The following is a 15,673-nucleotide window of genomic DNA, read 5'->3' as shown; positions in this document are numbered from 1 at the left end:
GGCCCCTTTGCCGGGGGCACACCCTGCATGGTTGCCATCCATTTTACACCGGTCGGCATTGTTCAGAATCGAGCCCTGTGTTCTGTTGCCGAGAGTGGCGGAGAGGGGGTGCAGGTCCCGTGTGACTCTAGGTTGAAGCCAAAGAAAAAAGGTAGGTTTATTGCAAGGTGACCCTGGGAGCAGGGCAGCGTGGCTTCCACATGTCAGCAGAGGTAGGTTAGGGCCTGGGGCAGCAGGCGATGCTGTGTGTCAGCAGATAGCCAGAGAGGCCAAAACTTGTCCCCACACGTCGCCCTGCCTTCCCCATCGGACCCCTAGGTGAGGGACAGACACTGTGCTCTCTGCCCTGGAAACGTTTCCCACACTCGGACCGGCCTGCACCTGCAGAAGGGCAGGGCTTGCCACCCACCACTCTCCCCAGGCCAGCTGCCACCTCACCTCTCTGCAGGTCACCATGGTGCCATGGCCCAGGGCCCTGAGCCCCATGGTGCTCTGCAGGTGGTGGGGTTGGCCTGGGACCCCTCAGGCTGTGGCCCCAGGTGTGCTGTCAGTGTGGTTGGGGTCAGGCCGAGGCCTTCCCTTTTCCTTAGAAGCTTCTTCCCTTGGCCCTTGCATGCGTCAGTCCTGGCTCCGTCAGGGGCCTGCTGTGGGATCGCTGCAGGGTCCCTGTGGGGCCTGTCCTCCAGGCTGTGTGCTCCCCTGTGCGGTGGGAGCAGCACCGGCCCGAGGTGGTTGTGAGGCTGTACGAGGCGGGCACTGGAGCCAGAGAGTGTGGGCCGTGGAGCGGCAGACGTCACAGCCGTCACCATCCTCCTGCTGCTGGTGCCTGCACAGTGGGCCCGGCGGCCTCCAGGGGGGGAAGAGCGAGACTGACTCAGAGGTCTTATTGGCCAAGGTGGGGCTGGGGTCAACTACTTAGGGGGTTTTATTCCTCAAAGAGCCTACAGTGCAAAGGGCTTCATGTGTACCTGGGCCGTGGAGCCCCACAGTGAGGGCCGAACCTGGACCCCGGTCCCTCCTGGCCTAGAGGGCCCAGGGGCCACTCTGGCTCTGTCCCTGGGGAGGGAGGTGCTCGCCCTGGAGCCAGGAGAGAGCAGGGCATTGGTGACACAGCAGGTAGTGTCTCCTGGGGGAAAAAGGTCATTGAACTGAGTGACAGTCACCCTAATGGAGCTGACCACCTCAGGGACAGTGCTGGCTCCATTTGCTCCTGCGAGGGCCACCTGCCCCCAGGCTCCGACCCATGGGCTGTGCTGGCATCTGTCCTTGGTCCCCTCACACACTGTCTCCTTCTGGAGGTGGAGGTGGAGGTGAAGAGTTCCTGCCTTGGGCAGCTCTGCTTTGTGTTGCAGAGCCTCCTGCCTGTCCCCCAGTCCTGCCCATCTGGATGCTGTCCCCCTCATTCTGGCCTTCTTGGTCAGCGGCCCACCTGTCCTGGAAGCCTGTCTGCCACCTCGTCCTGGTGCCCATCATTCCCACTGCCCTGCACCTCTTGGTCTCAGGCCAATGTCTGCCTGCTCAGGAGTGGCCTTGAGGCGCCCCCTCCCCTAGGCTGGTGCACCTGGCGTCTGTGTGGTCTGCTGGGTCACCCCGTGAATTATCTTGCCCTGGGTAACCCCCACCTGCACTCCTGCATTGACTGCAGGGGTCATGAGGACTCCTGCGCCCCTCCGCCCTCCCGTCGCCCATTCTGCATCCCTCCATTGCTGTGTGTCATCTGTGGCCTCTCCTGCCAGGCAGAAATGGGGGACGTTGAGTCGGGTGCTCACCTCCTGTCTCCCCACAGCAGGCAGCAGAACTCGGCCAAGGCGCGGTCGGTGTGGGAGCAGCGGACCAGCCAGCTGCGGCTGCAGAACCAGCGGGCCAGCTGCGAGGCGCTGTACAGTGAGCTGGACCCCGAGGAGCGGGTGCGCTACGCCACCAAGCGCCACCTGCGGCCGGACATGAAGACGCACCTGGACCGGCCGCTGGTGGTGGAGCCTGGCCGTGAGGGCTCTCGGGGTCCAGCGGGGGGCCCAGCCCGGCCCGAGGGTGCTGAGGCTGCTGAGGGCACGGACCCACCACGCAGGCATCACCGGCACCGCGACAAGGACAAGGACAAGGCTGCGGCCCCGGCCGGCGAGCAAGACCGGGCGGATGCTCCGAAGGCAGAGGGCGGGGAGCCCGCGGCCCAGGAGGAGCGGCCACGACAGCACCGCAGCCGCAGCAAGGAGACTGCGGGGACCCGGGAGGCCCGGAGCGAGCGGGGCCGAGGCTCAGGTCCCGAAGGCTGCCGGCGCCACCATCGGCGCGGCTCCCCGGAGGAGGTGGCCGAGCGGGAGCCCCGGCGCCACCGCGCCCACCGGCATGCTCCGGACCAGGGCAGGGAGGGCACCCAGCACGGGGCCAGGGGCGAGCGGCGAGCACGACACCGCGGGGGACCCCGGGCTGGCCCCAGGGACGCGGAGAGCGGGGAGGAGCCAGCGCGGAGGCACCGGGGCCGGCACAGGGCGCCGCCCACGCAGGAGGACGCGGAGAAGGAGGCGGCGGAGAAGGAGGGCGAGGCGGAAGACAGGGACCAGGAGAAGGAGCCGCGGAACCACCAGCCTCAGTGAGTGAGCGCCAGTGGGGGGACCCAGACGGCTGCGTGGAGGGTGGGCTGAGGCGGGGTCCACAGGCCACTCCTGTTCACGCCCCACGTCCTCCGTCTGCCCGCGCCGGGGAGTGAGGACCCTGCCGTGGCAGGGCGGCAGGGCATGCCTAGCGAACGGCCCTGTGTTAAGGCTCCTGGAGGGTAGAGGGTTGAGGGGGCTGTGGAGGCTGGTTTGGCACACGTGACTCGGAGAGAACAGAGCACCCGGGAGAAGAGGAATCGGGGAACACTGAAGAAAGGAGCCCGCCCAGAGAGCCCATGGGAAGGCAGAGGAGCCCTGGCCAGAAAGGGAGGGCCCGCCGTGTGGCTGTGACAGGAAGCTCCCAGGCCCAGGCCGCTCAGCCTGCTCCCGGGCAGGGACAGGGTCCCATTCAGACACTGAGCCAGCAGTCCCGGTGCTGCCTGCTGGCCACAGCACACCCTCAGCCACCGCTGCAGCCAGAGTCCCCACCCCAGACCGGCCACCTGGCTCCGTTCTGTGTACAGAAGTCTGTGCTGGGCCTTCCGTCTGGGAAGCCCAGGAGGGGTGACTTAGGGAAACACTCTCCTCCAGGTGTCTTCATCCCACACGCAGTTCCATGTCACACACGCATTGTGATGGCAGCTGTGCCTGGCCTTGTGCCAGAACAGACAGGCGAGTCGGCCCCACTCCTGCAGTGTAGACTTAAAATGTAGACGTGTAAAGAATGATGGAAATCCACATGAGCCCTGCCGGGTGGCTCCATTAGTTGGAGTATCGTCTGTACACCAAAAGGTTGGGGGTTCAATGCCTGATCAGAGCACATACCAGGGTTGTGGGTTTGATCCCCAGTCAGGGCATGTATGGGAAGCAACATTGATGTTTATTTCTTTTCCTTCCTCTCTAAAAAAATAATCAGTAAGCATATCCTCTGGTGAGGGCTAAAAAAAAAGGTATGAAATGCCAGAGTAGCAGAGGTGGTGGTCAGAGATTTATTTGTTCTGGATAGGGGTTTAGGAGCGGGATTTTGCAGACTAAGAGTTGGAGCTGGGCTGCCTCAGACTCTGATGTGCATTCTTGGTTGCAGGGAGCCCCACTGTGACCTGGAGGCCAGTGGGACAGTAGGTGTGGGCCTCGTGCGTGCCCTCCCCAGCACCTGTGTGCAGAAGGTGGAGGAGCAGCCAGAAGATGCAGATAATCAGCGGAACGTCACACGCATGGGCAGTCAACCCTCAGACCCAAGTGCCACTGTGCATATTCCAGTGTCACTGACCAGCCCTCCTGGGGAGACCACAGTTGTTCCCAGTGAGTATCTCCCCATACCAGCAGGGCAGGGCCCCCCTTGTGCAGGCCCACTTGCTTTCCCCCTGCCCTCTTACTCCAGGCTGCTTCTTGGGGACAGAGCCTGGTTCCCCTAGCAGGAGAGCCATTGCTGTCAGCCTCTGTGCCTGGAGGCAGCTTTGCTTTCCAGGGCCCCAGAGGAGCCCTGTTACTGCTGCGTATCATGTACGCTCTGTTCTCCTGCCTTCCAGAAGTATCCTCAAGTTCCCAGCTAAGTGCCAGGCACAGGTTAGAGTTCTGGGGACACAGCAGGAGGGAGGGGACCAGGCTGCCCTTGTGGGGCTTAGTCTCATCAGGAGGACAGGCCACACGTGGTCACGACTCTGCAGGAGCTGCTGAGGACCATGTTGCAGACGCGACTGGCCGAGAACTTGTGGGTGTGGAGGAGGAGGGCCGCTTGAGGGGAGTCTTCCCACCCACTCTGTGATTCGTTGTCCCTGCCTGAGCTTCCCCTTCTTTCCCCTCACTCACCTGTGTTCACAAGGTCCTCATTGAGCAGCCGTCACCAACCCTGTGTAGGTCACTCCACCGAACAGGGAGAGACCTTCAGGTGACAGGTACAGGCCCCTCACACTGTGGAAGGTGCATGGCTGTTTTGTGAGCCCCAAGGATAGAGCAAACGTCCCAAGGGGAAGGGAGAGACTGCAGAAGCACAGCAGACATGGATGCAGGTGAAGGTGTCGTCCTCCAGCAGACCAGGTGCAGCCACGCACCTGCCTGTGTTTGCTGACATGTCCACACACAGACATGTGCCCACTCTCCCTCAGGTGCTCTCACCTGGGACCTGTGGACCAGTGGACCATCCCAGGTATAACGAGGGAAGACGGCTGGCTCTGGCTCCACCTCCCTTTCTTCTTGCTTCCTTGTTGTTTCACCTCCGCGGGTGCTAGTGACTTTGCCTTCCCAGCTCCTAGAAACCAGCCCTGCTCCGATTCTCTCTGGGCCAGCTGGAGGACAGGCCCAGCATCCCTGCCTGGCTTTCATTCGCAGGTGTCCAGGTGTGCCCCTCCTCCCCAGCCCCTGGCACCCTGGTTGTTTCACTGTCTTCACAGACTGGCCTTTTCCAGAGCATCACAGAGCTGGAGTCACACGTTGTGGAACCTTGTCTGGTTGGCTTCTCTCACTTCGTCACGTGCGTGCGAGGTGTCTCTGTGTCTTGACAGCTCATTTCTTTTTAGCACTGAGTACTATTCCATCGTCTGGGTGGGCAGTTTTCTGTTCACTTACCTACTGGAGAACATCTCCGTTGCTTCCAAATTTTGGCGATTGTGAGTAAGCTGCTATTATGTGTGCAGAGTTTTGTGTGGACATAAGTTTTTCAGCTCCTGTGGGTAAACACCAAGGAGAGCAGTGGCTGGATCGTATGGCTAGAGTATGTTTGGTTTTGTGACAACTGCCAGATGGCTGTACCATTTTGCGTTTCCACCAGCACTGAGTGAGACACCAGCATTGGGTGTGGTCCGAGTTCCAGATCCTGGCCACTCTGATGGGTGTGTAGCGGTGTCAGATTGTTGAAATGGAGTTTTCCTGATGACAGACGATGTGGCAGGTTTTTTCATTTGCTTGTTTGCATCTGTGTATCTTCTTTGGTGGGTGTGTGGCAAGGTTTTTGACCCGTTTTCTCACTGGGTTATTTGTTTTCATATTGTTGAGTTTTAAGATTCTTTGTATGTTTTGGGTAACAGTCTTTTATCAGCTGTGCCTTTTGCAGATCCTTTCTCCCAGTGTGTGGCTTGTCTGCTCATTCTCCTGACACTGTCTGTGGCAGACAGAAGTTGTTGATTTCAAGGAGCCCAGCTTATTTGTTATTTCTGTTGTGGGTTACACCTTCAGTGTTCTGTTTAAGGGGATCACCATGCCCAATGTCATCTAGTTTTCTCTTGTGTTATCTCCTAGGAGTTTTATAGTTTTGCATTTCACATTTAGGCCTGTGAGCCATTTTGACTTAATATTTGTGAAGAGGGTAAACTCTGTGTTCAGATTCATGTCTTTGCACATGGACGTCCAGTTCTAGTACCGTTTGTTGAAGAGACTGTCTTTGTTCTGTTGTGTGACCTTTGCTCCTTTGTCAGAGATCAGCTGACTCTGGGCTCTCTTGCCTGTTTATTGCTCCATTTGTGTGTTCTTTCACCAGTGCCACAAGATGTGTTTATTTATTTATTTTTTTATTTTCATTTTCAGATAGGGTGGGAGGGAGGAAGAGAGAGAAAGAAACATTGATATGAGAGAGACATACTGATTGGTTGCCTGCCACATGACCCCAACCAGGGCCGGAGATCAAACTGCCCTTGACCAGAATTGAACCCGCAACTCTTTGGTCCGCGGGCCAACACTCTAACCACTGAGCCAAACCGGCCAGGGCTGATTACTGTGGTTTTATGGTAAGCCTTGAAGTTGGGTAGCGTCGGTCCTCTAACTTCTTTCGTCAATATTGGATTGTTTGTCAAGATCCATAAATTAACTGCTGGGGTTTTGATTGTGGTTGCCTTGAATCTATAGATCAAGTTGGGCAGAACTGTCGTCCTGACAATATTGAGTTGTCCTGTCCACGAACATGGAACATCTCTGCATTTATTTAGATCTTTGATTTTTATCCATCAGAGTTTTATAGTTTTCCACATAGAGATCTTTCACATATTTTGTTAGATTTATACCTAAATATTCTATCTTTAGGGTCCTAAGACAAATGGTGTTGTGTTTTGAATTCCAAATTTCACTTGTTTATTGCTGGTATGTAGGAAAGCAGTTGATTTTTGTACATTAACCATGTATCCTGCAACCTTGCTGAAGAGCCTTGTCAGTTTCAGGAGGGTTTTGTTGTTGTTGTTGTTGTTGATTCTTTTCTCATATTAGTAATTTGTGTTTGCCTTCTTTTTTCTTCACTGGCCTAACCAGAGGCTTGTTGATTTTACCAGCCTTAAAGAACCAGCTCTTGGTTTTGTCAGGTACCTCTATTGATTCCCTGTCTTAAATTTCACTACTCTCTGCTCTAAAAGACTTTTTTTTCTGCTCACTTTGGATTTAACTTGCTTTTATTCTTCCGGTTTCCTAAGGTGGAAGCTTAGCTGATTGACTTCAGGTCTTTCTTCTCTTCTAACATGTGCAGCCAAAGCTGTGCACTTCTCTCTAGCACTGTTTTTGCCGCACTGACAAGATTGGATAGGTTGTGCTTTCAGTTTTATCCAGTTAAAAACATTTAAAATTTTCTCTTGAGAGTTCTTATTTGACCTCTGTGTTATTTAGAAGTGTGTTGTTTAACCTCGCATATTTGGGGATTTTTCCAGTTATCTTTCTATTATTGATTTCTAGATTTGGGAATCAACCTTTTTGCCCACTTTTTAATTGGTTTGTTTTCTAATAGTTAATTTTTAAGATTTATATGTATATTTTAGATATAAGTTCTTTATTAGATATGTGGTTTGCAAATATATTCTCCCAATTTGTGGCTTGTCTTTCCATTTTATTAATATCTGATGTTTTTATTTATACAGATAGAAATGTTAATCTGGTCTCTGCTATTATTTCTGCTAGAAGCAAAAATCTAGACTATTGGTTTTTATATGTTAATTTTGTATCCTATTACTTTTCTGAATTCTCAAATTGTTTATTAATTTTAGCGTTGATTCTCTTGAGTGTTTTTTTCTAAGTATATTATTACAACTTCAGCAAATATAGTTCTAACTATTCCTTTCCAAGTTTTGTGACTCTCACTGTTATTTTCTCTTGCTTGATTGCAGTGACTAGTACACTGTCAGATAACAATGGGGTTTGTGGTTGCTCTACCTTGTTTTTTACCTACACCAAGTAAGATACTGGCTTGAGGGGTGTGTGTGTGTGTGTGTGTGTGTGTGTGTGTAAGAAATCATGTCACAGTATCCACTAGTTCCTTTTCAGTAAGTATATTTATCTAGAATAGATGTTAAATTTTCTGAAGGTCTTTCGTCATCCGTAGAGATCACCCATAAATGTGGGAGTTTATAGTAATGAGTTTTCTGATCTCGACATTTGCAATCTTAAAATAAACCCCACTTATTTATCATATCTATTTTTTCCATGTGATGTTGGGCTCTGTTTGTTAACATTTTATGTAGGATTTTTGGATTGGTACTTTGAAGTGAGATGAGTTCTGTAGCTTTCTTGTATTATATGTGAGTATCATAGGTTTAGATATTAATGCTCTATAGTTATATCTCGCTTAACGTCACATTCCTGAAAATCAAATATTGTAATGCAGATTCCATCCCCCATTATTTTATTTTTATTTAAAAAATTTTTTTATCCTCACTCGAGGACATTTCTCCATCTTTTTTAGATAGAATGGGAGGGAGAGAGAGCAAGAGAGAGAGAAACATCGACGTGAAAGGGACATATTGAGTGGCTGCCTCTTGCACAACCCAACCAGGGCCAGGGACAAACTGCAACCGAGGTACGTGCCCTTAGCGGGAACCAAACCCGGGTCTCTCTGGACCTCAGGCTGACACTATAACCACTGAGCAAAACCGGCCAGGGTCATCCCTCATTATTTTAAATGGGAAAAATAATAATGTACTATAAAATGATAATACATTACAATTGGTTGCATTCAAAGTCCCCAGCCAATTTCTTAAAATCTGACTAAAGCATAGTTAAACACTGAAAAGTAAAAACTGTCCTATTAGGACATAAAGCGCTTAACATACTGTTTCCTGATCACCACAGTTAATCTCATTGATCTTTTCATTGATTTTCTTGTTTCTGTTTCCAATTGAATTTGATCTGCTCTTCATTTTCTTCTTCTTTGTGCTTCGGGTTTGTTTAGCTGTTTTTGTATGTTTGTTTTTTGAAACGAGAGCTTAGATGATTGATTTGAGTCTTTCCCTCTTTTCTGATGTGAACATTACAGCTGCTTCTCAGTGCTGCGTTGTCTCTGTCCCACAGATCTTGACTCCCTTTCCTTCCCATTCAGTTCCTTTAAAAAATCCATTGAGACTTTCTCCTTGACTCATTGATTACTTAGAAGTGTGTTGTTTAGCTTCCATGTGTTTGGAGCTCCATTTTCTTGTTATTGTTCTGTGATTGACTTCTAGTTTGGTTACTTTGTGGTCAGTGAGCATACTCTGTGATTTCAAATCTTGGAAACTTGTTAAGGTTTGTTTTGTAGCCCAAGATAAGGCAGATCTTGGTTTATGTTCTGTGGGTTCTTGAAAAGAATGTGCTCTTGCTGGGCAGAGTGCTCTGTGAGTGCGGGTTAGACCCTGTGGGCTGATGCCTGCTGGTGTCCTGTCTGGAAGCATCAGCTGTGGAGGAAGGGTGCTCAGCTCAGGTGCCCTGGAAACATGGTCTGTCTGTTTCTCCTTTCCGTTCTGTTAGTTTTTGTTTCACGTACTTGCAGCTCTGTGTTTGAGGACGTACACATTTAGAATTGTGTCTTCTTGAAACAGTGAACTTTCGATCATGGTGTAATGTGTCTCTTTGTCCCTGACAGTTTTCCTTGCTCTGATGTCTACTTTATCTGACATGAACATACCCCACTTCTGCTTTCTTTTGGTTAATATATTTCTGGTATATCTTTTTCACCTTCTTACTTTCAAACTAGCTACGTAGTTATACTATAAGTTAGCTTCCTATAGACAGCATATAGTTGGGTCATGTTTTTAATTCATTCTCTCAATTCTGTCTTTTATTTGGCGTATTAAAACCATTTGTATTTAATGTACTTCTATGTGTTATGGCTTAAGTCTGCTGTTGTATTTTTGTTCTTCTGTTTTTTGTTTCTCTGGCTTTTTTTTTTCCCCTGCCTTCCTTGGGTTACTTGTATATATTTAAGAATTCATTTTTATTTAACTATAACATTTTTGAGTACATCTCTTTGTATTGTTTATTTTTTATTTTTATTTTTTCTCATTCCTCACCCGAGGATACTTTTCTATTTATCATCAGATAGAGTGGGGGGCGGGGAGGAGAGAGAGAAACATCAATGTGATAGAGCCACATCAGCTGGTTGCCTCCTGCAGAACCTGACCAGGGCTGGAGATGAACCACAACCGAAGTACGTGCCCTTGGCCAGAATCAAACCCGTGACTCATTGGTCTGCGGGCTGATGTTCTACCGCTGAGCCAAACCAGCCAGGGCTCTTTGTATTGTTTTTTAATGTTTGCTCTAGGTATTGCATTATACAGTTACTTGCTCCAGTGTACCAGAATGATCATTTTACCAGTTTGAGTGAAGTATGAAAATTGTACTCCTTTTTTCCTCCCCATGTATAATATAATTGTCTTAAGTATTTTCTCTGCATATATTTAGAACCGCATCAGTATGTGTTATAACTTTTGCTTCACCCTAGAAATTTAGAAAACTCAAAAGGAGAAGAAAATGTATTTACTCATATTTTTGTTCTTTCTTCTTTTCTGATATTCCAGTGTTTCTTCTTTCATGATTTATGTTCTGTTTAGAGGACCTTCCTTGGTCATTCTTTTAGTGTAGGCCTGCAGGTGACAGATTCTTTTAGTTTTCCTTCATCTGAGAATGTCTTGATTTTCCCTTCATTCCTGAAGGATATTTTTACTGGGTATAGAATTCTGGGTTGACAGTTCTTTTTTTTTCAGCACTTGAAAAAACGTGTGCCTCTTCCTTCTGACCTCCATGGTTTCTGATGAGAAATCTACTGTCATTCGAATTGTTTTCTTCCTATAGGTAAGATGTTTCTCTCTCGCTGCTTTCAAGATTTGTTTCTTTGTTCTTTATATTTCAGAAGTTTGATTATGATGTATGTTGGCATGAGTTTCTTTAGGCTTATCCTGTTTGGGACTGCTCAGATTCTTGACTTTGTAGGTTTATGTCTTTTTGCCAAATTTGGAGCATTTCATCCATTATGTCTTTGAATACGTCTTCAGCTTTGCCCTCTTTCTCTTTTCTTTTCAGGACTGTTGACATGAATGGTAGGTCTTTTGTTATAGTCACAAGGTCTATGAAGCTCTGTTCACTTTTTTCAGTCTATTTTTCTTCTGTTGTTCAGATTGGGTAATTTCTGCTCTTCTGTCTCCCGGTTTACTGAGTCTCTCCTCCATATGCTCCATTCTGCTGTTAAGCCCATCTATTGAGTTTTAATTTCAGTTTTCTGTTATAAAATTTATATTTGGTTCTCCTTTATACCTTCTATTTCTTTGCTAAGGTTTTCTATTTCTTTGCTGAAATTTTTTTTTTCATTTTTTTTTCAAATGTGTTCTAGCTAGTCTGTTGAAGCATTTTTATGATGGGTGCATTAAATCATTGTCAGATAATTCTCACATCTGTATTATTTGGTGTCCATTGGTTGTCTTTTCTCATTGAAATGGATATTTTTCTAGTTCTTGGTGTGACAAGTGATTTTTTTACTGAGATCTAGACATGTTGATATTATGTTATGAGCTGTGAGTCTTATTTAATTCTTCTGTCTCAGCTGGTCTATTGTGACACTGCTCCACCAGGGGAGGGGTGAGGAGATGTCTCACTGACAGATGGGGTTCCTCACATGACTGCCACTGACACCCAGTGGGAGCAAGCTCCTTCTTCCAGATAGGCTGGGTGGGAGTTCCAGCTCCTCCTGGGCCTCCACTGATACCACCCAGTGTGAGAGAGGCGGGAGTGCCTTTCTGCTACCGCCTTCGTTGACACAGCAGGGGCTGACCTCATTACCTTTGGGTGTTGGTAAACATCCTGACTTTCCGTTAGGATTCACTCTGGCAAGTAAAGGGAAGGGGTGCCTCGTTACTTCTGGGTGGTAATGGAAGTCCAGGCTCCCCATGTGCTCTTTACTGATGTATGGGTTGGGGGCTTTGTTACCACAGGGTGGGGTAAGAGAGCATTACTTGGCTCTCTCTGATACCACCCCAGCAGGGGCTTTGCAACACCCCATTACAGCCTGTTGAGGGTGCAGTCTAGGCTGTCCCACTCAGTCTGCTTATAAGAGGACGTAGGGTTGCAGTTCTGTTCCCAGTGTTTAGCTGTGGCTGAGTAGTTGTGGTCTATTATGAGTTTCTTGTCCTGCTAGGTTTCTGGTCCTGTCACTAGGAAGAGCTGGCTATTATTGGGATTTTAGGAAATCTGTGCTCTTGGGCATTTCTGGGTTGCCACCTTCTCCAGCACCAGGAATATATAAAGCATAAAATAAAACCCAGAAAAGAAAAACTTACTGATGTGTCATTTCTCATGCGCCAAAGTCACTAGCCAGTCTGCCTTCTTCTTTCCACCTTTCAGACTCCTCTTATGCTTCCTTATATACGGTGTCCAGGGATTTTAATTGTGTTTAGTGGGATGAAGGAGGGAAAGTACTTTGATTTCACCTTTCTAGAAACTGAAGTCTTGAGGTAACTTTTATGCATGGTGTGAGGTACAGGTTGAGATGGCAGTGTGTCCGTGCGTCCCATTGCCGTCTGTGGGAAGGCTGTCCTTTTCCCACTAAGTCACTTTGGCACTTTGGTTAAAGATCAGTTGATGGGTATTATTTTATTCCAAGAAAAATTTCTGGGTTACAATTTTAAAGGTTAGTTCTCTGACATCATTTATTTTAGTTTTTTAGACATTCGAGTTATAAAAACGTTGGATCTACTTACCCTGGTGTTTTGTTGTTGTTGTTGTTACTCCTTACCTGAGGGTACTTTTCCACTGATTTTTTTTTTTAATCCTCACCCCAGGACATTTTTCCATTTTTTGTTCAGATAGAGTGGGAGGGAGAGAGAGAGAGAGAGAGAGAGAGAGAGAAACATTGACGTGAAGGGACACATTGAGTGGTTGCCACCCACTCGACCCAACCAGGGCCAGGAACAAACTGCAACTGAGGTACATGCCCTTAGCGGGAACCAAACCCGGGTCCCTCTGGACCACAGGTCAATGCTCTAACTGCTGGGCCAAACTAGCCAGGGCTCCACTGATCTTTTTAGATAGAGTGGGAGCGAGGGTGGAGATTGAACCTGCAATCCAAGTATGTTCCCTTGATTGGGAATCAAACCCGTGACCCGTCAATCCATGGGCTGACACTCTAACCACGGAACAAAACTGGCCAGGGCTATTCTGCCTGCTTTTTATTTGATTTTTTGATCCTTCTGAAAACTCATTCCTCCCTGGCCAAGTAGGTCAGTTAGAACATCGTCCTGTATGCTAAGGTTGCAGCTTCAACCCCTGGTCAGGGCACACACAGGAAGCAGCCAGTGAAGCCTTCATAGGTGGAACAGCACATCGGCGCTTCTCTTCCTTCTCCTTTCCTTTCTTTCTCTAAAAATTCAAATCAATAAGTTAAAAAAATAAAAGAAAACTCATTTCTTCTTTCACGTTTTCTCTCTCTTGGCTCATTTCACTTCTGTCTCTGACCTTGCTCTGCTTTCCGTCGCCTCGACTTTCTCTGGCCCCTCGTGATTTCTGAGATGGTTTGTCTTCTCTTTAAATTCCTTTCTCAGGCACGTTTGCCAGTTTTTTCCATTTTTCTCCTGAGTTCTGTCAGTTCTAGTTTTCCATGGGTTTTTACTTTGAGCTTTTGAATGTGATCTGGCGTTTCTCTTGTGAGGAATTGCTCACTTTACTGTATTTGCTCCATGTGGGGAAGTTGTGTCACAGTTTTCCTCTGCAATGCAGTTGTTTTTTGTGGAGTATTTTGTTAGCTGAAAGTTTTCACCTATACTTTCCATTTTCTTATGGTAGAGGTTTTGTATGAGCATCGGGTTCTTTTTCTGATCATGAGGAAGTGTGTTAAATTGTCCTGGACCAGCAATTACAGTACAGGTGATTTTGTGGAGAGTGGGGGAGGGGAGGGGCAGCCTGCTTGCTTTCTAGCTCAGCTCCACCTCTTCCAGGGAGATCCAGGGTGTTTACTCAGCCATGCCTTGGGGACCTGTCTGCCTGGCTCTGATTCTCCGGTTGGATCCCATCTCTGGAGGACCCTGGGCCTCAGTCACCTGTTTCTTTCCTTCACTCCGTCACCAAGCCACCACAGTGCACCTCTTCCTTCCAGGCATCTCCTTTCCCTTCGGGAGCCGCACCTTCCCGCCCCACCTCCGTGCCGTGCCCTCCCTTCAAGCCCTGGGAGCAGCGCTCTGACCCACAGTCTCAGGCCTGTTCTGTGTTTCTCTACTGAGGCGGGGCCCTCTCTTCTGGTTGATATTGTGCCTTCCCCCCTCGCCAGGGCCCTGCTGCTCCCCTTCCCTCACCCTGCCTGGTGCTGCAGACCTCACAGGTCTGTCCCTCTTCCGTGCAAATTCCAGTTTGTAGTTTTCTCATTACCAAGTGCCAGAGTGGGGACTGTGGGTGACGTTATTACCTTTCCTATTCACCATGTGGTTTGTGGAGGCTATGGGGGAAATCGGGTGCGGGTGATTGTGATTATCGTGGCAGCCAGCCTCATCTGTTTAGTTTCTACTGGATTTGTAGTTATGGCCATTTCTATACTTCTAATTCCCTTCCGCCCTCCCTCCCTTCCCTTGATAACCCGTTCTCCTCTCAAGTTTTGCCACTTTAAATAGACTATCGAAGTTTCAGTCTTTGGCTTTCTTAGTCTTACCGTGTCGTGTTTTCTGTTTTTATTAATTTCTGTTGTTGTTGTTTTATTTCTGTTCTTCTACTTTCTTTGTCTGTTTTTGTAACATCTGAGCCTTTCTACTTTGCTAACGCGGTCAAGCTTTGAGTTTCAGTCTAAGAATTATTTTAGTTGTATCTTACATTTTTGAAACATCATATATTTTTAGTTTGAAATCTTTTTCCAAGCTTTGTTAGGATTTATTCTATGATTCATGAGTTATTTATAAGTATGGTTTAAACTCTCCAAATGTCAGAGTATTTTTTATGTATTTTTAAAATAGTTTTTTGTTTTTGTTTTCTGTTGGTTTTATTCCCTTTTGTAGTTCATCTCCTTGTATTTAATATCATCCATTTGGATTTTTTTTTTTTTTTTTTACTTCTGCTTGAAAAACATTTTTTCTAATTCATTTTAGTGAGGTTTGATGGTAATAAACTTTCTCAATTTGCCTGAAAGCCCTTTATTTTGCCATTGTTTGTGAGAAGAGCTTTCACTTTGTATGTAATTCTAGATAGTGTCCCCGCCTTGGGACTCTTTCCCTTCTGCTGTCTCCTGCTGTTTCTGGTGAAAAACCAGTCATTTGTCAGGACTGTTCCTTTGTTTGCTGTCTTCTCTCTTGGCTGCTGATGAAAACCTTTTTGTTGTGGAAAATCGAAACATTGAAAATGGAAACAGGAGTGTCAGGGACTGCCATGTTTCCATCACCCTTGAGAAAGTATCCAGGTCACACCAGCCTTGTTTTACTTTTACTTGTTTGTTTGTGTATCGTGTTAGGTATAGCTGTGTCTATAAGCATCTCTAACAATGAAGGAGTTAACAGCCACAATAGCATTGTTACACATAGCAATGTGTTATAATTTCTAAATGTTTTCTAATACTTACCCAAGTGAAAATTTTACCAGTTATTTTAAAAGTAATGTTCTACGATTGATTTGTTTGAATCGGGATCCAAGCAAGATTTACACATTTGACTTTGCTTAATCTGTCTACCTCCTTTGACTCCGTCTCTGCCCTATTATGTGTGCATGCCATTTATGTGTTGAAGAAACGGGCCATTGGTCCTATTGGACTTTTCACATTCTGAGTTTGGTAGGTAGCATCGTGGTGGCGTTTTGTGTTTCCTCCGTTCTCCGTGTCTCCTGTGAACCGATCACTAGAGCTAAAGCCTCTGAACCTTGGCACTGCTGCCATCCTGCCCTGGGCGGCTCTCTTGTGTAAT

The 15,673-nt window shown here is 47.8% G+C and overlaps 1 protein-coding gene across 1 annotated transcript in view; it reads left to right on the top strand.

Moving 5' to 3' along the window:
• The window catches only part of CACNA1B (calcium voltage-gated channel subunit alpha1 B), a 146,586-nt gene that overhangs the window by 69,464 nt on the left and 61,449 nt on the right, over positions 1 to 15,673 (top strand). Inside the window, exons 19-20 of the mRNA XM_036261371.1 lie at positions 1,787 to 2,590; positions 3,679 to 3,896. Coding sequence (XP_036117264.1) covers positions 1,787 to 2,590; positions 3,679 to 3,896 — 1,022 coding nt within the window. The remainder of the gene's footprint in view (positions 1 to 1,786; positions 2,591 to 3,678; positions 3,897 to 15,673) is intronic.

This window comes from Molossus molossus, unplaced genomic scaffold, assembly GCF_014108415.1.
Source record: "Molossus molossus isolate mMolMol1 unplaced genomic scaffold, mMolMol1.p scaffold_m16_p_14, whole genome shotgun sequence".
Classification (NCBI taxonomy): Eukaryota; Metazoa; Chordata; class Mammalia; order Chiroptera; family Molossidae; genus Molossus; species Molossus molossus.
This window is presented reverse-complemented; position numbering and strand designations above follow the sequence as displayed.